Source organism: Charadrius vociferus, unplaced genomic scaffold, assembly GCF_000708025.1.
Source record: "Charadrius vociferus isolate BGI_N301 unplaced genomic scaffold, ASM70802v2 scaffold636, whole genome shotgun sequence".
Classification (NCBI taxonomy): Eukaryota; Metazoa; Chordata; class Aves; order Charadriiformes; family Charadriidae; genus Charadrius; species Charadrius vociferus.
This window is the reverse complement of record NW_009649189.1, coordinates 1,215,344-1,238,332: the sequence shown is the minus strand read 5'-3', so window position 1 is coordinate 1,238,332 and position 22,989 is coordinate 1,215,344. Positions and strand designations below refer to the sequence as shown.

The 22,989-nt window shown below is 44.3% G+C and overlaps 1 protein-coding gene across 1 annotated transcript in view; it reads right to left on the bottom strand.

Moving 5' to 3' along the window:
- The window catches only part of BZRAP1 (benzodiazepine receptor (peripheral) associated protein 1), a 58,954-nt gene that overhangs the window by 27,520 nt on the left and 8,445 nt on the right, over window positions 1–22,989 (bottom strand). The window contains exons 4-15 of the mRNA XM_009888858.1: window positions 19,674–19,781; window positions 18,745–18,828; window positions 17,191–17,280; window positions 15,772–15,894; window positions 15,263–15,367; window positions 14,875–14,925; window positions 8,299–8,482; window positions 7,737–7,957; window positions 5,321–5,430; window positions 3,627–3,736; window positions 1,394–2,209; window positions 708–859 (exon numbers count right to left, since the gene is read on the bottom strand). Coding sequence (XP_009887160.1) covers window positions 708–859; window positions 1,394–2,209; window positions 3,627–3,736; window positions 5,321–5,430; window positions 7,737–7,957; window positions 8,299–8,482; window positions 14,875–14,925; window positions 15,263–15,367; window positions 15,772–15,894; window positions 17,191–17,280; window positions 18,745–18,828; window positions 19,674–19,781 — 2,154 coding nt within the window. The remainder of the gene's footprint in view (window positions 1–707; window positions 860–1,393; window positions 2,210–3,626; window positions 3,737–5,320; window positions 5,431–7,736; window positions 7,958–8,298; window positions 8,483–14,874; window positions 14,926–15,262; window positions 15,368–15,771; window positions 15,895–17,190; window positions 17,281–18,744; window positions 18,829–19,673; window positions 19,782–22,989) is intronic.

Sequence of the window (22,989 nt, the reverse complement as noted above, 5' to 3'; positions counted from 1 at the left end):
ATTTTAACCAAACCACAACTTTTAGATATAACACGAGTGACAGTGATTAGCTTATTCGGTAGCCTTGCCGAGGCTTATTGGCACCACTGTGGTGAGGCAGTGTTACTACACCTCTTCCCACCAGTGTTTCAGGTGGACGCACCAGACACATGGCAAATGGAAGACGCTGTACTACCAACATTAAAAATATACAGGAAAGACAGTCAACAGCAAGGAAGAGCTTAGAAGCAAATTAACAAACTCTTCTAACGAAGAACAAAGAATCTCTGTACTGAAAGAGCACGAATTACCATTTAACCACAGTAATTGCATTCTGCTGTTACTGTGTCTCACTCAGGATCCCACAAGCCTGGATCAGCTGTACATTACCAACCTGCAGCCGAGTTGGCCCCCATCCACCATGCTAATGATGTATTAATTAGAAAAGTCATCTCCAGGTTAAAAAAAAAAAAAAGTTTCCTTGCTTTTGAGAGCACAGCCTTGTCTTCCTTTTTCTTTACCTCTCACAAGTACACAAAGTACTGTGCAGTCTTGGCTAGGTCACAGCAGGGCCTCACTTGAAATTAATATTCATCCCATGTCAGGGCTGACCAGTACAGTCACCAGCTGCTTTCCAGGTCTCGAGGCTCTGCGACTGCCTGCTACCCCTGCGCTGCCTCCAGCCCCCCTGGCACAAACGTCAGCCTTGCCCAGCATCAGCACAATACCTTCTGTCCATCCGCATAGACAGCGTAACCGGTGACTCGAACTCCATTGGAAGATCCTTCGGCATCAATGGTGACCGGTAACCAGCTGATAACGAGGATACCTGGCGAGGGACCAGCTTCTACCTGGACATCCAAAGGAGCATCAGGTGTACCTATGAGAGACCAAACAGATTTTCCTCTCGCTTACCTCATTACAGCCTAAAGCTAAACTAAACCCTGGTTTGAATCAAAGAGAAAACTCTCACACCAGACTTGCCACTGCAGAACCGCACTAGAATAGCCAGGCTAGTCTTGGGAAATGATAGACAGAACCAGAGAAAATAAGGCACTCTTGTTCTGTGACAGCTTTAATGCACAGAAAACAGAACTTTGCAAAAGTAGCTGAGGCTAAGATGCAGCAACTCTTAGAGCAAGGTCATGGCAAACCAGATCTTCCATGCCCTGAGAGGCATGCTGTTCAAATCAGCAAAGGGGATGTCTTCCCAGAGCAAACGAAAACAAAAGAGATAATATTTTTTTAAAATAAAGGAAGAAAAACATTAAGACAATACAGGACAGCATCTCAGGCTTTTGGACCTAATAAACCTCGCTTCCCTTTGCCCCAAGGCTTCATAGCAAAGTAAGGACAGAGCGCACTGCTCCAAGCACTTCATGCACAGTGGCAATGGGCACGACTGCTCTGATACCTGCTAGCGGGGTAGTGAAGTGTATCACAGCTGAGTTCTGCTCCAGCCCCTCTGGGACCTCTTCCCAAGGTGTTTTCAAGGGCCGGGCCTCCAGTTTGGCAACATATTGAGTGCTGGGCTGCAGGTTGCGGAAGGTGTACCAGTAGACCCCAGGTTTTGTTGTGTCACATTCCTCCCCATTGAGATACACTGCGTGGTTGTAATTGCTGTTGCAGGGAAGCCACGTGAGCTCTGCTGACGTGGCAGTAACGCTTCTGACTTTCAGCATACTTGGTGCCACACAAAAATCTTGCCCCACAAAGAAAGTGCATCGCAGTTTATCAGAACTGCCTCGCTCTGTCACAGTCTGCACGGATACACGGTAAGCCTTTGCCTTTAAATCCAGCTTTTCAATCACTGCTTTGGTCTGAAAGCCACTCTTCACATTTTGACGTAGCTCTTCATCCACATAGATGTTGTAGCTTTGTATGTCTGGGCAGCCAGCTGGCAAAAGTGGTGGTTCCCAGCCTACAACTATGCTTCTGGCAAGCTGCTTGATCAAAGTCAATTTTCTTGGGTAAGGCACTGCTGTATGACTAACGGGCTCCTCCTGGTCTCCTTCTGCTCTACTGGCCAATGGACTGATGCTACTCTCTTCAATGGAGAAATCACTCTTATCTCCACTGCTGGTGCTTGCACTGACAAAACTTTTCTCCTGGTATGAACTATGGGTGAGATCATTCAGCTCCGAAGGCAGAAACGTCATGAGGTCATCATCTGAAACTCGCTCAACAAAATTGGAGGGGACCAGCCCTCGCCGGCCATCCATCAGCTCCCCTAAACAAAAAACAGGAAACCTGTTACCACTGCACCTACTGTTCAGCTTCCAACCCATCTCTGAAGACAATGTGACAACGTCTACACTAGGTCATAACTGCACTGCAGCCAGGAATGAAGAAAAACCTCTGGGAGGTTATTCCTGGCAAAGTTTCCTGCATTTCCTAAGGCTGCCCTAGTTAGATCCTAATGGCCACAGTAAGAAGAATCACTGCTCCACACATTCCAGAGCCAACTAACTAGAAAAGTGTTTTGTGTAATTAGCTTAATGGTTTTTCCTCGTCACAGCTCTTTCACTAACTTAAGTGTCTCTTTCTAGCCCTCCCAAACTACGCAGATTGATGACTTTACGTCTTCTCCCAGCCATACAGATTTGGGGTTTGTAGCACTTCCTCAAGAAGTCCATCTTTCCAGCTCTGTATTCAGCTCGCCTTCTTTTTAGTTCCCTCCTTTGTTACACTAGCTTCTGTAATAAAGATGTCCCAAAAGGACCCGTGGGGATGACTGATACCCCAGCACTCTTGGTACGTGCAAGAACCATCAAACCACAAGTCAAATGAGCAGTGCATAGGGATTGCACTTACTTTCCCCTTTCAAACTCTACCTACAGCAAATCAATTGAAAGCAGGGAAAGCATTAGTAAAGAATAACCTTTTTATTCTTTAAACAATAAACAAACAAACAAATAAATAAATACATGAGCAGCTTGGAAATAGAAAGAAAGAAAGAGCCAGAACAGTCAAAGAGCAAGCAGTGCAACATGGCATGCATTTGCCTCAGCTCTTGCAAAGCACCTCAGTAAATTAGGATCCTTCATCCCATTAAGTATGGCAGCTCCAAAGAAACGTCATTACAAATTTACAGTCCACAATTCTTGGTTTCAATTCCATCTGCCTGTTAGTCAACCAGGATCATGTTTTCAAAGGTGTCAAAAGAGAAACACACTGTACAACACCAAATAGGATAACAACCGTAGTTTGGGCTGCTCAGCTTATACCCTACACTGCCAAAAGAGCAAGAGGTAATCAAGGCCATCGACTGCCTACGGTCTCTGGCTCACTATGCAGTCACTGGAAAGAGGGAAACAGACCATCTGCAGAAGGTGCCCAGGGCTGAACGTGCTCCTCTCCATAGCTAGGGAGGAACCATATGTGGATGAAACCTGGAGCTCAGCTGAAAGCAGTGGCAAAATTCCCACTCAAATCACTAGACTGGGATTTCATGTTTTAGACTTAATTTAATCATGACATAAATAAACCCTTTTCCAACAGAATCTGCTCTTCCCTCTAACAAACTAACTCCGGGCAGAAAAACTTTATCCTGAGGTTTCAGGATTCACTAAATTCCTCTCTTGTTTCTTTAAAAGAGAGCAACTCTCCACAGCAGTTCGCTCATGTTTCATTCTACTAAAACACACCTTCAAAGAAGCCATCTTCATCCATGTCTCCATAGATGTAAATATATTCTCCAGCAGTCAGCGGAAGCTCTGCCTCTGGATTTTCATTAGGTCCATCAAAAGGATTGTAGCTGAAATATTTACAATACAAAGACTTACTATGTATTGGAACTTTCACAGCAACACATTCAAGCTGTGATGTTACATCAGCTTACAATTCACTGGGACTGCATCCCGTTTTTCCAAACAGCAAATTCCACAGAAAAAGGTCAAGACTTTAGTTTACGGTTTTATATGAACTAATAACATATTGCTCCATGTTCAAATAGCAGCTAGGAATAATTTTCTGAGTAGCGGAATGGATGTCTTGTGACGTCTGAAGGAACAGATCAGAGTGACTCAAGAAAGTGTTTAAAAAAAGATTTGAATTACCTGCGTGCCTGCTGTGTTTCTGAGTGTACCAAGCAGAGAAGCTGCAGGACTCTGCATTTCTAAAATAGACATCCTTAAATTCACCTGCACTCTTAACTATTTTGTGCAGGTAACTCTCTACATTTCATGTACTTAATAGTTTTGGGGAAAAAACAAACAAACTAACTAACAAAAAAACAAACTCCAAAGCATGGAAAATGCCCAAAACATTTAAGGTACACTTTATCAGCCATACGACTGTCATGGACAAGCCCAGTGCAGAATCTCAAAATTCTTATGTTTAAAAACCTAAGAATGAGGTGATTTGTGCAAGAAGAAAGTTACATGAGTGAAGGTTTCTGGCCTTTTTCTTCATAATTATCCAACCATCAGATTCCAAGTTACACAACTCTCAGTGCTATAACTCCACATTTTAAACAGCAATCCAAAAGCTCTACTAGCATGAAAATGATAAATACACTGGTGATAGGATTTGGACTCCAGGTAGTTCTAGTGCCTACTTACAGATCCTTGAGCTAATCAGATGGCCTATCACAGGAAAATGCCTCATAACAACCCTTTATCTTTGCGCAAATTCCTGCTCTTTAGTCTTTAAAAGGGATTTCAACATGCCAAAGAAATGTTATGCTCCTGATAAGCTGAGCGAGACCTTATGGGCCAGAGACTCTGACAGGAAGACACAGATCACAATTGATGTGCTCCTCACAAGCACAGAATCATCCCAGTATGCAGACTAACAGCTGAAGGACATACTCTTTGAACTGTAATAGGTAGTCGCTATTGCTCGGTGGATTGAAACGGTTACCAGAAAAATCTGGGTTTATTCTGTTCACTTTTTTTTTCTTCTAAAATTACAACCAGTATTATTTTGGTCAAGACCTTCAATTTGGAATTTCTGGGCTGAAATTTTAATTCTTGGAGTAAGATCTCCTTGGAGAAAAATTTCTTGGACTATCCTGAAGAAATCGGACATTTTGAGGAACGTGTCAATTTAAACTCAATTTTCCATCCAATAGCATCTTAAATAAATAAATAAAAAGTTTCACACAGTGCTGTTCACTGAAAAACAAATGAGCTTACTATGTTTTTGTTAAGCCAAGCACATTGGATTTGCTTGTACAGGAAATAACATGTCCCAAAAAAATCACACAGAGGAATAAGATCCATGGTTTAACCCAATGCCCACCCCTAACAGTGAGTGGTTAATGCTAAAGAACTGGGTAAACCAGGCAGCTGTGAGATAACCTGTCCAACCTCACAGACCATAAGAAATGTCCCAGTACCTGTATCGAGCTAAGAACACCTGGAGCTTTGCAGGGCCTTGGCTGCCGGGCTCTGGCATTAGAGAGATGCTGTCAACATCCAGCTCTTCCATTTCACTTGCAGTGTCCACCTAAAAACATTAAAGATGAGGGGTACGATAAGGCTCAAATCAAAGTAAAGGAACAAAGGGTTCGAACATCAGTGAACAAGTCTTCTAAGCTCATGTATGGTGCCAGTCTGGCCACTGGGCTAAGAACCATGTGGAAGAATGACTTTTAAGGCAAAGAAATAGTAATAAGAGGCAATCGCTCCAAGTTGCTTCAGGGGTTCCAGTCAGACATTAGGAAAAACTGCTTGCCCAGATCAGTGATGCAACCATGGGACAGGTTCCCACTGAGGTGGGGCATCTCTATTCTTGAAGAGCTTAGAGCCTCAGCTAGGCAAAGCCATGGTCACACTGATGTAGCACTGGTAACAGTCCCACTCGAGTAGGAGACTGGACTAAAGGCTCTGGAGGGCCCTCTCACCCTACATATCCATAATTCAGTACATTCATTTCTTGCTGCCTCTAAATAGTAGTTGTCCCTGCGTGCAACTCAAACGGCAATAAGAACGGAGGAGACCTTACAGCTCTATTAGATGTCTAAGTCTCTAAGGCTTTTTGTTCCAGCAATTCCCCTCCAGCACCTGTAAATACTTGAATATAATGTTTTTGTACTTTCAGAATTAGAAGGCCCTACAAGTTCCAACCAAAACTCTAGCTAGTCTGTGGTAACAGTCAGCAGCATATGCTGAAGGAAAGTGTACAAGAGAAAGCACAAGCATGAAACTCTCCTCATCCTGGTACAGCCTCTCTGCTTCTAGCAATCAGCTACTTAGGGACTTCCTAAGCTGAAGGCTGCACCCTGAATGCATTTGGCGGCTACTGGCAGGAGCACCTTCGAGAAATTTGTCTCAGTATTTTTGATCCCATAACATTTTGGAATTTTACATCTAGTGGCAATGAGTTATGTAATGCAATCATACTTTCTGAGGAAATGCACTTCCCTTGTGTTTGTTTGAAATGGCGCCAATTCAAGCTGCCTTTTTAAAGCAGACCTCAAGGCAAACGTATTACTGATGAAGCCCCATCACAGGCACCAGAATACAAAGTAGGTATTTTTTCTAGTATATGAACTGCTGAAGTTAATGTCTGAAAGAGTTCAGAGCACTTTTTCAATGTAGCATACTCCTCATAATGGAATCTTGCGTCACGTGCTAGAGTAGCAAACACCTGCACCCTGTAACACCCAAAGGTAGACCCAAACGGAATAGATTTTAGTAGCCTCGCGAACACCCTGGAGTGTTCCCATAACCATATGTTGCTGAAGCCAAATGCTCTACACATTGGCTCTTTCCCAAGGTTCCCACGCTGAGCTCTGTAGGCACTACTGGCCATGGAGACACGGCTTCCAAGCTTTCTCTTGAACTAAAAACCAGTAATTTTTCCCGCTACAGAATTGTCACATATCTGTTCCTTCCCAGGTGTGACCTTCACTTTGTCTCTGAACATGACACCTTCTCAGTGCTATTGCACTGCAGTGGACACAATTGTTAGTGCCCCGGCCTTGGTAGCTCAAGGCTTCAGTGTTCTCCACATGTACAATGAGGCACTCCATGGCACCTCAAAGGTTTTAGCACTCAGGAAACATCAGTGGACCAAAAGAGCAAAAGCTGCCTCCTATGCCATCACAGCCAGCCCATTTACAGCTCTACTTTACCCTAAATTGTCACATAAAGTGATGTACAGCAGAAAGTATGACAGACTGCTTAAGTGAACCCTACAATGCTATGTCAGAGCACCTGGGGAGGAGAAGCAACAACTGTCCATGAGACCTTGGTGATACAAACAAGCAAAGCCTATTCATTTCATCCTTCTGCTAGCACAGACTCGGCTAGCAAAGAAACCATCTTTTCATGGTTTCTTTCACCAAGTAAAATTTTAATACCTAAAAACACCAGCAAAGAAGTTTGAGCTCCTCATCCACAGCTCAAGGCCAAAAATAGTCTGGACACAGTTCTTCAGCATGTTAAAAATAACAGTTTGTAGCCTTTGTGTGTTTTAACAGCAGCTGACACATCACAAGGAAACTTAGCAAGACCTTTCCCACACTTCCCACCAATCGACCTCCCCACCCCACTCCTTCTCCAAGCTCCCAGCACTCTGTCTAGCCAGTTGTTTCCTTCCTGGAGCACAGCACTACGTTCAAATGAGCATTACAGACATAGGCAATCCAAGGCCTTTTCAATTTTTTCCTGCAGCTTTTCTCTTGTATTTCCCCCATTTTCTTCAGGCAGCCAGGAGGGAATAAATGCAACATTACTGGAGCTCACAGCAATGCATTTGTTCCCTTGCGACTAGAAAGCACAGGCCACAGAGAGGACTCTCATACTGACCTCTGGAGTTGCGCAGGATTTGGGACTGTTCTGCATGGATTCTGACTTTGAAGAGTTTGACTGAGATTCCACTTTCTTGCCTTGCTTCTGAGAACTGGTAGCAGCAACTGGGGAGCCAACAGTGGCATCAGGCGCCCGCTGTGATGACTCCAATTCATAAGTCTCTTCATTGTGAACCTTCTTTGCGCCCTGGTGAGTAAGCAATCCAGGAATAGTTGATTCTGCAATAAAATAATCTGTCCGTTACTTTTAGCCACAGGCAGAATACAAGATCAGCAGTGAGTATCGCAGCAAGCAGACACCCTTCAGAGCAGCTCAAGCCTCTAAAAATGTCACTCATTTAACAGTGCAACAGACTGGACACCCTGGGCTCTCTTTGGTCAGAGAAATGCCAAGTTCTCTTTATGATGACAAAATGAACCAAAGGTATTTGCAAGAGACAGAGAGAGAGACAGAGATCCCAAAAGTTAACTGAACGCTTGCATTATTTCCTTTACACCTTTCCATTTACACAAATAACAACTCATTTGTCAAAACACCCGTTGGCATCTCCAGTAATTACCTTTCTCCGAATGGGGCTGTGGGGTAGAGCTGCACAGAGCAAGAGGAAGCTCAGAAGTCACCAGCGTAGAGGTGAGAAGGTCGATTTTTCCTGTTTGAAGCCGGAATTGTTTGAGTTCCTGCGACAGGAGGCTGAACTGCTCTGTTTGACTGCGACATTGGTCTTCCAGATCTTTCACCCGGGCCTGACAGAAGAGACACAGGATGAGGGACAAACCCATATCAAAACCACCAGTGAAGCTCCAAACAGCATTTGCCTTTGCTGCATCTTTTCAGTGGGTCTCAGACTCCAAGAACCTAAATGCATGCACTGCCCAGGAAGGGTCAATAGGAACTGGCAGCTCCGCACCTACAGAATCTTTGAAAACCTGAGACTCATCATCTATGAGGAGACTGACTGCAAGCTCAATTAGGAATTATCCCTGAAATACTGTGTTTGAACTTCAATACCGTATCCAGGCCCTGCACAAGACCAGATGAGATAAGTCAAAGATAAAAAAGCCTTGAAAAGAAAAAGCCTGAAAAGGCTTTGCCTGTTTATTGGACCATTAAAATCACATCTCCAAAAGGAATTGCTCTCCCAATGCAATCTCCACCACGTCCATCACTCCAGAGGCTCCAGAAAGCTCCCAAAGCCTTACCCTGGCCTCCCCACCACTCTGGGCGGGACTCCTGATTGTCCCTCCGGATCTTGGCTCCTCCAAGCACCCCAGCACAGGCAGAGGGCATTGGCACCCTGGCCTGTGCTGCAGAACATTTCTTTGCTGTGGGCAGCTCACACGTTTTACCACCAGGTTCTACAAGGATGACTTGCTCCAGGAAAATGCATGCTGAGTACAAGTAAGCGACATCTCAGGAAGATGAGCTGCAGGGGAGCCTTGGGGGAAATACTATGGAGAGGGAAGGATACATTCCTACCAGAGAACCATTTGTATTTTCTAGTATTCTCTTTCTACCACCTCTAGATCTTCCCCTTCCAAAATATTGCTGAGTCCTGGCTGTCCTTACACATCCCCACATGCTCCATTGTTGTAGGCATATCAATTCCCAGGAGAACGCAACTGCTCCTTTCCCTATTCTCATTTTTCCACCATGCAGCAGCTTACTCTGGCTTCCTAGATAGATATACTGTGTAGACCCCGCTCACACACTTCAGGTAATAAGTAAACAAAAAGCATTAGTGCTGGATAGGAATATATTATCTAATCAGCAGTTCTTCAACTGAGTTAATGCAGAAAATATTTAATTTGGCATTAGTGCATGTGGCTGAGGTGCAGGCTCTGCCTCGCAAGAGATGACATTTGTTCTCTCTTTTCTCTTTGGGCTGAGATCACACCAGGCTTTGTAGTCACTCTTCTCATCATTTTGCATAGGTAAGATGCATCAAAACAGATGACTGCATTGTGCTTTTCAAAATTTTCCATTCTACAAAATGTTTTTGACGTGTCTTTTTCTCCTTCCAAATAAAAAAAAAAAAAAAAAAAGTAAATTATGCCTGGAAATATTCTGTGAGACAGAAAGTCTGGTTTTTAGGCAGCTCTAAAAATAACGTATCTGACCTGGAAAAAGCTTTTGTTCTGGTCTCAGAGTACTGCAAATTCTTTCTAGCCCACTCCCTACCAACTTCTGAGTGTGCGTGCATCTTTATTTTATGGCATTTTTGTTTTAAACATGCCAGTTTATCACTTGTTTCCTTCACAACTAGCTAGGAGCTCTCAGTCTTTAAGGGAAGCCTGGTGAAATCTCTGAAGTCTGGGAAGAAGTAACTGTCTCTGAACTGAGAGTATCAGGTGCCATGAGCAACTTCCAGAAGCATCTGCATTCTCCACTTGCTCAGAGCCAACTCCCTGTTCACGAAGTCGTGTCATACAGGATTCCTCTGCAATCATAAGGGTTCAAATTTACTTACAGTTAAGATTTTTCAAATAAATACTCCTCCCCTATGCATTATATCTTAATACAGAAAAGAAACCATGAACAGTAAAAACAGTTGCACTGGATCAAAGTAGGGAATCCTCTAGACGAACATCTGTCCCTGATCCCACCTTGGGACGCAGCCTATAACAAGGGACAGGTACAGGACAACTGCAGGACCAGAGAGGGTTTTCCCATCTTATCTGGACACCTGAGCCAGCAGATGCATCTGGATATTGTGTTTAGTAACATCATAATAGTACCTTGGTTCTGTAAATTCATTAATCACAGTTTAATCCATTTATACTGGTAGCCAAGCCAATAGCCTGGATAATCCACAGTTTAATTCTGAGATACCTAATTACTCAGGTGCCTTTTAAATCTTGTTATTAAAAACAAAACAAAACAAAACATACAAACATCCCTTAAGTATTACTGCCACATCATATACAATACATACTTCTAGCAGACTACTTGCAGAGGTTCACACACAGCTGGGCAAGCAGCAAGTTTCCAGGGCAGTGCTGGGAGGCAGGGGGATAAGGCAGAGGAGCCTAAGGACACGGCCAGGAGCTCCAGGGAACCAGCTTTTTTACCCCCAGACACAGAAGAGACTTTTGTGTCTATGCCCAACCCGAAAGGGGTAGAAAGAGGAGCCACACACCAACCGAGATTGAGTAGCATGATTACCAGAAGAGGCTGCAAGAGCACGGAGCAGTGCTTGGTGGGGTCAGTTTAACCACCAATTCAGGAACTTACTCCGATTTTCCACACCTATCTAGACCAAACCACCACCAGCTCAGCCCTGACCTCTTAGACACTCTCCTTCTTGGCTGCTCTTTTACACTTCTCCTACAGATGATGTTCCCCATCCAGATGTCCCTTGTTACCTTTCTCTGTATCTTCTGCTATATGTTTTGAGATCAGAGAATCGCAATTTTGCTAGAAGGGAATTCAACAGGTCTACAGACCAAACTCCTGCTCAAGGCAGGGCTAAGACCAAAGGGATTAAAGGAACATCCATAACTCCTCAAAAATGCGGGTGCTACTTGTACAGTATGCGAGCTTACCCTAATAATGTCCTTGGGCCACTTCCAATTCCTTTCCTAAAAGTTCCCAATGCTGTACTTGCCTTTTTGACTGTACTTGTGAATTAGGCTGATATTTAAAAAAAAAAAAAAAATCACCCTACCTCAAACACCGCATTTCCTGCCACGACAGGTAATTCAGAGCCGCCCACTGTGCACATTTAGCCACGGCTGCTTCTCCTCCACACGCATGCCTTTGCACAGTCAGCATTACCTGTCTTTTAATCTCCATGTTACTCATGAGATCTTCTCACAACTCTTTGCAGTCAGATCTGAAGGTGAATGTTGAAAGCAGTATTCTATCAGCTAAAAACCCCATCAGTTCCACATAAGCCTTCTTCCCAAATCATTTGTGAACAGGCTGGCTAGCACAGCTCCCAGACTATAACTTCATTAGTTACTATGTCTTCTACAAAAACAAAAAGCACGATCTCTGCTTCCCATCTTCCAACCAACTAGAAAGCCAGCGGGACCTGTCTTTTTCTCCACAACACTTTCACTTGCAATGAGATTGACGTTGCTTTTGGGTTTTGAAGGAAACACTTCACTCTTGGACTGCAAGTAGTTCCCAAAAGACCTTCAAACGTGTGTGACACATGGAGAAGGTGCACAGTTGGACAATTCTAGAAATCTGGAAATGCCAAAAAAATAAAGCTCCTAATTCTAATAGGTCGAGAAAGCAAAGCATTTAAACAGAAAAGTAACTGCTCAATTAAACTCATAGTGGGAGCTCCTTTAATTACGTTTATTTCTTGGAGGTGACACTCTTGCAATCTTTTCCAGAGTATAGTTAAAACAACAATAGCAAGCAACCGTCAAAGTCAGGACAGAGGAGAAAAATGTCCTGTTTGACAGGATTATAGCAGTACCTGCATGCAATCCAAAGTACTCTGGTAGCAAGAAGAAAAGCAAAAAGAGATATAAAACCACATCAGCAGTTACACCAGCCAAATACCAACAACCCAACCCTCAGTTTGAATGAAATTGTTTTCTCACCAACTTACAGTGTCTGCATTGTTCCACACTGAGATTCCCACCTCGCTTCCAGAAGCACTGCTTGCTAAACAGAAGCCAAATCCCACATAACAAACGCATGAATAAGATAACCACGTGCTTTTTGAGGGCCTCCAAATCACAATACGCTTTGAGTGTCAATTCAAGCCCTCTTTTCCCAGCACATTGCAACCACCCATGCAATCACCGGAACGGACTCTTTGTGACCAGACCTTTCCCCAGGTCTGAGCCCAAGGAGTGCTGGGAGTCAAGGTACAGCTCAGAACCTGGCTTTGGCATGATTTCAAGCAGGTAACTGCCTGCTCAGTCAAGCACCCTGCTTCTCAGTCAGGGAAAACAAGCAAAGTTAAGCTCTATTCACCATATTTCCCAATAAAATTCTACAGTGGATTCCTGAAATCAGGCTGCGTCACCTTTTGCATCTATGCAGTGCAAAAGGCAGTTGAGAATCTTGTCTCATGTACTTTGGAACCACTACTGAATTCCTTCACACACTCCATTACAACAACCCTCATGGTTTTCTTTCTAAGCTGAGACAGTCCTTCTACACACAGCATTTCTGCACATCGAAACCATCCCATACCTCTGCTCACTCCCATCACTGCCGTGTCACAGAACTACAGAATAGCTGAGGTCGGAAGGCAGCTCTGGAGGTCACCTAATCCAACTCCCTCAGCTCAAAGCAGGATCAGCTAGAGCAGGCGACCAAGAGCTTTGTCTAGTTAAGTTTTGAACATTTCCAAGGAGGGAGACTCCACTTATGATAATCATGTGACTGAATGCTTCCAACAGGGAAACAGACCACACTCATTCTTCATTACTATTACATCCAAAAGTAACCCAAACACATGTAAAAAGGACAATGCGCAGTGTAGGCATCCCAGACGCCCTATTTTTGCCCTACACTGATGTTTTTGAATGACTACTATTATAGTTGAGTCACCTAAATGACTGTTGCTCCACATTAAACTACCTCTTAATGACAATTTCTCTTTCTTTGGTCCACCTGGTATAATTGACTTATAAAGCATCTCTTTACCAGTAACATGAAAGCATGAATATTTAACTGATGAGGCCCTTGCAAAAGAGCGCAACCAGCCTCTCAAACACAGAACAAAATGACTGTCCCTTTCTTCCTTAGCACAGGCAGATGTCTAGTTTAAACCTAAATAGCTTCTCCAGTCCTTCAATGAATTAGATCAGAAAACATTTGGCAAGCGTCAAACCTCCCTTTCCTTAAAGGCTGCTAAGAAGCCAGCTAAATACCAGCTGACATAAGAGCAGCACCCACACCAGGTCTGATCCTATCTCTGCAGCCCAAAGCACGTCTCAGACAGGACATGGCAATGGAGCAATACATAATGTCATGGTTTAGAGGTGGTTTTGTCAGGGTAGGTTAATGGTTGGACTTGATGATCTTAAAGGTCCCTTCCAACCTTAGAGATTCTATGATTCTATAATGTCACTTCCCCACAACATTCACCCAGCCTGCAACAATTTCAATCCCATCCAGTAAGAGCCCGGCACTCTCAGGCTCCACAGTTCAGATACAGGTCAGGCCCCCTTCAAAGCACATGCTATTTGCAGCCATGGAGGAATCTCCTCCATCAAGGACGCTTACCAACTCGCTCAACTCTCCTAGATTCCTAAAAGCCACAGAGCTGTGGACACAGGCAATTCAGCCTGCTACCTCTGACTGCGTGTCACCAGTACAGACAGGGCCGTGGCATCATTAGCTTGAGAGCTCACTGTTCAGGTGTTGTACAGTGAGGCATTCAGCTTCGTCTCAGATGTTATATTACTTAAAAAACCTCAATGAATTGAGAGAGCAGAAGCTGCCCCATTTGCCATCACACCTATCCCAACTCTCTGGCAGCCACTAAATCACCACATCAAGTTCCAGGGTTCGGCGCTTTGCCTTTGCAGATCCAGGAATCCACTGCCAAGGATTTCTCCAAAGTCATTCTGATAAACACTGAGATAATGCAAATCATCACATCTGCCAGGCTGACCCATGAAGCTGTCTGCCACCACGGCAAAGTGTGTTCTGTGTTGATGGCAGAGCACTTGCACAGCCAGTGCCCAGCAAATGGGACAAGGGAGCTGCCCAGTACTTCATCCCTCATTATGCTCAGGCAAAGGTCACATTTATCCTTTTTTCACCCTAATAAAAAGCACAGAGCACACATACACAAAAGAAATTTCAAATCACATGGACACAAGTATTCTTCCTCCTTGCAGATGACCCTGGAAAATGGCACAGGCAGATCTGAGGTTGGTTACTTAACGCATCCCTGAAAGAGTTGTTGGGCACAATCCGAATGAAGTAACCTATCTGAGGACTGAGCAGGCCAGGATTTAATCCCTGAAAACTTTGACCCCAGAGACTACTCTGCCAGCACAACTGATACTGGCTCATGGCAGCAACATGTTCCGTCTGATCAACATTAAAGCATTTTGCTCAAGAACCAACAAAAGCCAGAGCATCAAGACGACCGACATTAAGAATAAAAGATATCAAATCTGCAGCCACTAATCCATCTTACTTTCTTCTGTCTTACCTCTAGAAGCTGTACTGCTCCTTCATGTTCTCTTTTTGCCTCTGCCTGTGCCTAAGAAATAAGAAATGGAGTAAATAAGAAAGCAGCCTACCTAAGTTCACCTCTGCTAGCATCATCACCCTGATAGGCCATCACAGATTTAAAACACTGCATGGACCGAAAGCGTCTTTGGACAAACAGCAGTGAGAGATCAGAACTGAGAAAAGCCCTTCAACTTTGTTCAGGTAGACAAGCCTAGACACAGACACCCTTCCCTGGTTTACTTTATTCTGTAAGTTCACATATACCTCCTCCATACACCACACTTCCAAGGAAACAAGGTGCAGAAGTCCCATGACTTTCCCAGGATTCAGAGAGCAAAGTGTCCATTCTCTCACATGCTGCATACCTGCTGCAGCCGTCTGACTTCCTCTTGCTTCTCCTGCAGCACTAGCAGCGCTTCCTTGTGCTCCACTTCCAGCTGCTGCCTTCGCTCAGCCACATTTCTCATGTGCTGCAGAACAATTCACAGACAGCTGAAGGGCTACATTACTGAAATACTGTCCTGGGTCTTATCATGGGCCATGAAGTCAAAACATGGCCTCTATTTCATGTCATCATTAAACAGAGGAGAAAGTAAGAAACACTTACCACAAGTCAGAGCAACAGTCAAAGAAAATCCTTAAATGAGTGATGGCCACCTTATCTCCCCTCCCACCCAAATCCCCGCAGCAGCCTTTCTAAAGCACCTCTGCCCGCTTTGGAAGGCCACACTCCAGGATCCCGCAGAAGCGGAATTCCCAGCGGAAACACAGAGACAAAAGAACGGACAAAAAAAAAGCGAAGAGACAACATGTGCCATCCAAAAGCAGCATTAAGTGTCTGGACAGTCCTTCCAGCCTTGTGGATACTACTGACCTTCAGCACCTGCTCTAGATTCTCCAGCTTGGTTTGGAGTCCTTGATTCGTCTGAATTACTGAATCCCGTTCCTTAGTAACCAAAACAACCTGCAATTTCAGGTCAGCATTCTCAGATTCAACCTGAAGAGAAAGGGTTTTCAATTAGCACAAGTAGCCATAGGCATTCGTTGTATAAATAACAGCAGACAATTTCTTTCTGTATCTCAATAGGTTGTTTTGCAGACCTGCTTTCTACTTGTAATGATACCAAAATCACGAATCTCCTCTCCCTCTGGCTTTCACTCAAAACAAATACATGTGCATTTATATCAGTCCTCAATGTGATCAGCACTTGATTTGCACATATTTCTTCTCCCACTAGACTAATCTTTCCTCCTCATTTGCAAGGAGGAAAGGACTGGGATATGAACAGGATACATACTGAAGAGATACAAAGAAAGCACAAAGGTCTACAAGCCTTTTTAACCCTAGATGGCAGGATTAAACACAGAGAACAGTACAGAAAGACATGGCAGCCTGCTGAAATCACATTTACCTCCTCCACTTGCTACAGGAAATTGCAGCGACATATTTTGGTTCTAGAGTCCACTGTGGCCTCATGACTATTAGCAATGCAGATTATCAAGCAAAGACAAATATTTCCACTTAGAACAAACAATTATTAAATATGTGGGAAGCCTTATGCATGGTGGCAACATTGACATATGGGACAGACAAGTGACTTTAACTCTTGTGCATTACATTTGTCCAGAGGAGGAGCTGGAAGCCATGGTGGATCTTCACTGGAGTACAAATTCTTCCACCATTCTCAGACACAACAACATGTGCCTAGAACATAACCCTCTCAGGTGCAGCCACCTGCCCCTGAAATCCGCTTGGCAAACTGAACAATGCAAGTATCCTGCCTTTATCCCAAGACATGAAGCTTTTGAGTTTTCCACCTGGCAAGGGCAGCTCTGAATTGCAGGGGTGACCCTACCCCATCATCAGCCACCAAAACGCCTCTTTGAGGACAACAAACAAATGTCAGAGGTGACTGAGGACTTTTGAATACACCATATGCTTGCACCGCTTGCAGCGATGGGTTCTGCTCTACCATCACTCTGACCAGTGCACGCTGCTCCCCACCAACCACTGTCCGTCTTTGGTTATGAACTCATTAACAAGTTACCACAGGTAAACCAAGTATGAATGTAAGTAAGGACAAAGCATCTCACTCAAGTCTTGGGAAACTCTGTAATAAAAAGAGGGCAGTTATCTGCTCTGCTTGCAGTTACCATGGGGTACGCAGGACAGAGAGGCACATGACCATTACTCAGCTGGCAACCTGAAAACCTAGCATGCTAGCAAGTTCTTCTCAGCAAAATTTTAGAGACACTAATGCTCCATCTGAGAAACAAAGATGCTGCTTTTTACCTGTCCTGCCCATCCAGCCTTCTCGTTCAGCTGCAAGTTCTCTTCAGCCAGTCGTGCATTTTCACTTTGTACCTCCTGCAGCTGGATCTCCTGTCCAGAAACAGCAGGCATTACTACACTGGGGCCCTCGGACTAACTCCCCCAAATTAATCTGCAGAGCGGTGCTGCTGCTTCTGTTGACTGATGGTGCAGGATGCTGCTGGGATGCTGCTTGAGCGGTGGAAGGCAATAGCATGCAGCACTGCTCAAGCAGATACCAACCCTGTGCCAGATGTTCTGTTAAGTTTCTTTTCCCATTTACGCAGCCTCAAAGCCCAGAATGAGAGAGACATTTCCTTGTCTACTTCGCAGTTCCAGTGTCACATTATTTATATACTGCTGTCCAGAATTCAACCTCCACCTACAACTATTCATCAAGTTTCACTGTCGGTTCAAGATCAGAGTCTTCTTGACAAATTTCAGTTAAGGAAGAAAAACCATTTGGAAGAATGATGCTAAAGAGAGTTCTAGACTGCAACCTCAATAGTTTTAAATGGCTGACTCTAGTTTGAAACCGGGATTCAGTCTGGAGTTAAGAAAGCTACATGAGCCAGCTATCACTCTGCCTTAGAGTATATTGTCTCCAAGCAGACAGGAGGCCATGGACATACGGAGAGACACTGACTGAATTCGTCAGGTCCAATCCATCTGCACCGACTTTGTACAGCATTAGAGGAATTTAACAGTTCCATAATCACACATGACTCCACACAGACAGACAGGCATTTCCCCATCCCAGTGTTTTATGGATCATTAAATATTCTCTGGCTATCTCAAGAGCTAATGCCCTGTGTGCACAGAGTCTCAGCCCCAGTAATTCAAGGGGAGTTGGTCCCTTCTTGGCCTTGAAAAGCTTCTATCTAACAACATAAAATGACCAATTTATTCCTTAAACATTCCATTCTAATCCAGACAATGAGGCTGAGCTATGCACTATGAACTGTGTATGAGTCTGAGCTATGCATTAGAACTGACCCGAACTGAGATTTGAGCAAGATATAAAACACCTATTCAGACGGTAAGCAGCCTTGGCTGAAACTATACGTTGTCACAGTCACTAATGCCACCAGCGCTGCTCAGCAAAGTAGAAACAGAAGGGAGAAATTATATGACCTGCTAAACTTCCGTGAAATTAAACAGCAGCAAGATTTCAGTCAACAAATAAGCGGCACAAGAAAATCACAGTGGGTTTGTGTAATTACCACCTCACAATGCAGAAATCTTTCGACGCTTGTCTGGAGTGCATGTGAAAATAGTAAGCATCTCCTCAAACTAGCAAAGCCCGTGGACTTTCATCCAGTGATTTATGTAGCGATATTCAACCCAGAGCTAGATGAAAGACTAAATAAACAATTCCAGCCTCAAGGGCTGGAGCCCAAAATTTGTGACACTGTTCAAATTAAGAGAAAGACTGGTGATTCATTAAGATTTACTGAAGAGAATCCAAGAGGCACACAACAACCTAGGTCCTCTTCTACCATTATGCTCACAACAGTAGGCAACAAGAACACTTACCAGTTCTTTGCATCTTTTATGTTTTTTCCTCACTTCATGCTCAAGGTTTTCACATTTTTTGCGCTTTTTCTTGAGTTCAAATTCCTGCGCGAAACAAGCAGAAGTAGATCAGCAAGTCTGCGTTCTTACAATTCATAAGAAATTCAAGCCCAGCTTCTCAGACCCAATGCTGTATTAGCTACTTTTATTTTAAGAAAATCTCTTTGTGACAAACATAAACAATATAGAAACCAAGGGAGGTTTTTTTTTTTTAAAGGTAGCAAAACCAAAAAACTTTTCAAGTGAAACAGCTACTCCTCTCTGCCCCAAGCCTTTCATCTTCTGGAAACAGTTCTCTGTTTCCCCTTTGCCCAGACTAGTCCTATTTGTACAGAGTAGGATGGAGGACAGGATGTGGGGGGCAAAAAGACAGAGCTGTACAAAACACTCAGCTTGAAATATTCGCTGTGCTAGCTGAGTTCCTATTCTAATCCAAATGTCATCTGGCAGAATGCAGACATGCTCTGGTTAGGTGCCTTTATCTGTAGTTACTTGCTACCACTCTTGCTTCCCCAGATAGTTAAGAACTGCTAAACCTCACTGTTAACTGTCCTTGTTTGCCACAATAATTCATAAGGGACATATTCCTCACATAACATCTGTCCCAGGTCAGTCATATCTGTTCCTGCTTCAAATAAGACTAAACCAAACACAGCACAGTCTGTTGGTGTGTTTCCCTCTCATTTCTCCACCAGCCTGGAGCTGCCACCCAGCAACGCTCTCCATGCAGATAGCCTGTGTTTTCCCACTGACTCCCCAAGCTCCCCACTTTTGCACATCGGCTGCACTTAAAAGACTTCAGTCTCCAAAGTCTCTGTGTGGATTCCATGGGTGAAACCCTCAAGAAAATGCACAGCACTCCTTTACCCAAAACTAGGGTCACAACTCACCAGCTGCCGTATCTGTTGGCTGCTCTCTTGGTCTGTTATTGCATTTTTGGGAGGGAAATTTTCATGTCCTTCAGAGGCAGGTCCCAGTGGCTGCACAACTGGTTCCACCTAGAAAGCAAGCAAGATGTTAGAGAGCTCAGGGGACAGTCAGGACCACAGAACACACCGAGCACACCAAGGGGGAAGAAGGTCTCCTGGCAGTCCTGCCTGGGAGAGCAACGCTCCACAAAAAAACCCTGATCTCTGAACTGCCCAACTGGACATGGATAAAGGCGGACACCACGCCAAGGATCTCCCAGCCACCAGAGACCTGTGCTGGGAGTATTCTGGAGCCCAGGGCCAACCAATCCAGCTTGACTAAACCACCCCCATGCAACAGTGGGCTCCAGAAAGCTCTCGGGTTTGAGTGCCCATTCGTGCCTCATCTAAGGTTTCAATGAGAGGCATTGGCAACACCTTTCATGCCCCTCTCCAAAGCAACAGAAAGAAGATGGAAGATGACCAGAAGGGAGAACAAAAGCCTCACAGACAGCAGAAAGTAGAAATCAGTGAAGATGTCAGGATCTAAAGGTCGGGAAGAACAGAGAGAAAATACCAAGAAACAGAGCATCCCACCTCAGCTGGTAGCTGAGAAGGACTGAAATGGCAGTGCTATGGCTTATATGCCACCATCAAACCAGATGAAAGATGATACTTTTCCATACATGTTTGTACACAAGTTTCTAACAAAATGCCTTTTAATTTGGGCTACAGACAAACACATCTTTAATTTTCACTCTTAACTGATGTTTGGCTTGACATTGTCTCCCTAGAGTAACCCCTGTCAGCAGGGCAAGGCCTGAGGTAAGCAGAAGAAATAGGGCTTTGATAATATCTTAAACATCGGATTGAAAGTTATTTTTGATAAACAGATTTTAGGGACAAGAGATCTTTAGGATCATCAAAGCCAACTTGTACAGTGAGCAAGCAGCAGGATTTTGTGACTCCATCTCAGCCTTTAACCTTTGGTTGACCTCTCGTCAGAAGTGGAACTTCTTGTTTCACTTTGAACACCTACGACACTGTAGGGTCTACATTCCTTAGTCTGAGTTCCCTTTACAGTCAGCCATTAGGACAGCATCTAAGCACTACACCTAAGCAACATTTCTTTTACCTATTTTAGGCTTGAAACCCTAGTTTTAACTATGTCTGTATTCATGGTTCCACTGCTGAAAGCCAGAAAACTGTAAGAGACTACACTCAAGCCCAGGCTATCAAGGTTTTCAGAATTTCTGCTACAAGGTAAATCCTGAAACCACCACCCTGCAGTGCAGCTGAGGGATTCCCTACCATCCATGGAATAAGGTTCACATGGGAATCTCGCAGTCCCAAGAACCAAGTGGCAGCTGGAAATCTTGAGATCCTCCACCTACGCCACAGTAGGGAACGAGCCCCAGCCCTTGGGAGCTTTCAGACATGCCGTGAAACCAGCACTTAACTCTGGAATATCCACATGTAAATGTTTCTGAGACTTGTGGTTTTTTAAACCACCTAGCACATACTAAGTTTCAAATCTATATTTCACACCTCCCCTCCAAAATTATGCTTCCTCACCAATTAAAAATGTTACATTTTAGTCAAATTTAATGAAATTAGGTCCCAAGGAATGCTAGCGGACACCAGCTAAGGTTAGATATCCACTGCATGAGTACCATGCACTATACTTCACAAGTCATGCTCCCTTGCAAATAGATATGTAAGACAAATTTGCTTGTTTGTAATCATTTCCCAGCAAAAAGCTAAACACAGTGATGACACTCCTAATTACAGACAACTTACAAAAATTACAAAATTATAAATTTGCCCACATGGACCAAATTTCCCCCCAAGAAAAAAGACAAGCCCCCAGCCACATGCTCATACACTGTTATTTTCCCACAGAATCCAGACTCATCACTGCATTAAACAACTGATAAACGAGACTGGCACACATCAAGAAGAAAGCTGTGACCTGGAGCTGTGCCACCTCACTCACAGCAGGGACTGGAAGATGCTCAACGAATGAGCCAGGTGCAAGGAGTCTGTTCAACCATACAGCTAAAAACGACCGTACAACAGCTGCCTTCCACCCCCAGCGCTACCCGTGGTGTGCACCGATGCTGGCAGAGACCCTGCCGAGACCCCAGGCTGTACCAGCTAAAGTTGAACAGACAGCAGGCGCAGAAGTACCTGTACTTTGGCAAATGACCAGAAAGCATAAAGCACGCAACACAGTAAATTAAAAATGTTGCAGACTTTCTTGAAAGCTCTGCCCTTGGCACACAGGAAGCATCACCGCAATCCTGCCCCAAAAGAAGCGCTACGGCATTTTCCAAGTAACTGTGGCCCATTCCTTCAGCTGTGCAATGTCAGGCAGAGCTGGACCAGGAAACCAATGCAGGTTTCAGGACAAGGGGGGATGAAGGCTGGGTTTACTAGGTTGTTTTTAACTCAGATCTGTCACGTCCCGCTGCTCAACATGAATTGCACTGACACAACAGTGGGAACAAGCAGTGGCGAACAGGAGGCTGTTTAAGCCAGCACCACCACTGAAAGAAACCCCCGCTAAATTATGATTTGTCATTACAGAGATAAGCGTCACCCCAAAACCCTAAATAAAGAAGTAGAGAAATCAGAAGGAGAAGAGAGAAATGGGATTTTCCAAGGACACTTAGAGGAACAGCTTGCTCTTTATACTCTGAGGAAGTTCCCTGAAAGCCAGGGAATACTGCACTGACACACTGTGCTGGGGAGCAGGATACAAGAGCAAAGTAATTTCTTTTAATTGCAATAACTGGGTTAGTGCCCCAAGACGCCAACTTCATCCTCAGCATGGCACCACTGTGCCCACATGAATAGTGCCCGTTGAGCCCATGGTGTTCTCAGCTACAGGTTTCAGCTCAGACAGTGGCAACAGCCTCCTTGCTCTCCCTTCACTACTGCTGTTAGGCTTCGTGTTGTTGCTGTTTATCAGCCAGAAAATCTTTTGACAACAAGGACAGACTCTCCTGAATCAGGGAAATGAAGAGCATCCATGAGAAAGATCATAATACACGTTCTTGTCTGACAGAATCTGCAGGGTCAATTGAAAACCAAGGTATGGAAGGGCCATTCGAGGAAGACAAGTGCAGAGCATCTGTCTGTGCATCCCTCTTCATCGTGGAGAAATCTAGGGGCTGAGGAGCCACGAGGGCAGAAATCTCAAACGATGAAGAACCGCGCTGAGGATGTCTCTCAAACTGAACTGTCTATAAGAACAACTAGGGAAGCCAACAAAATAAACGGTAACAAATCACCA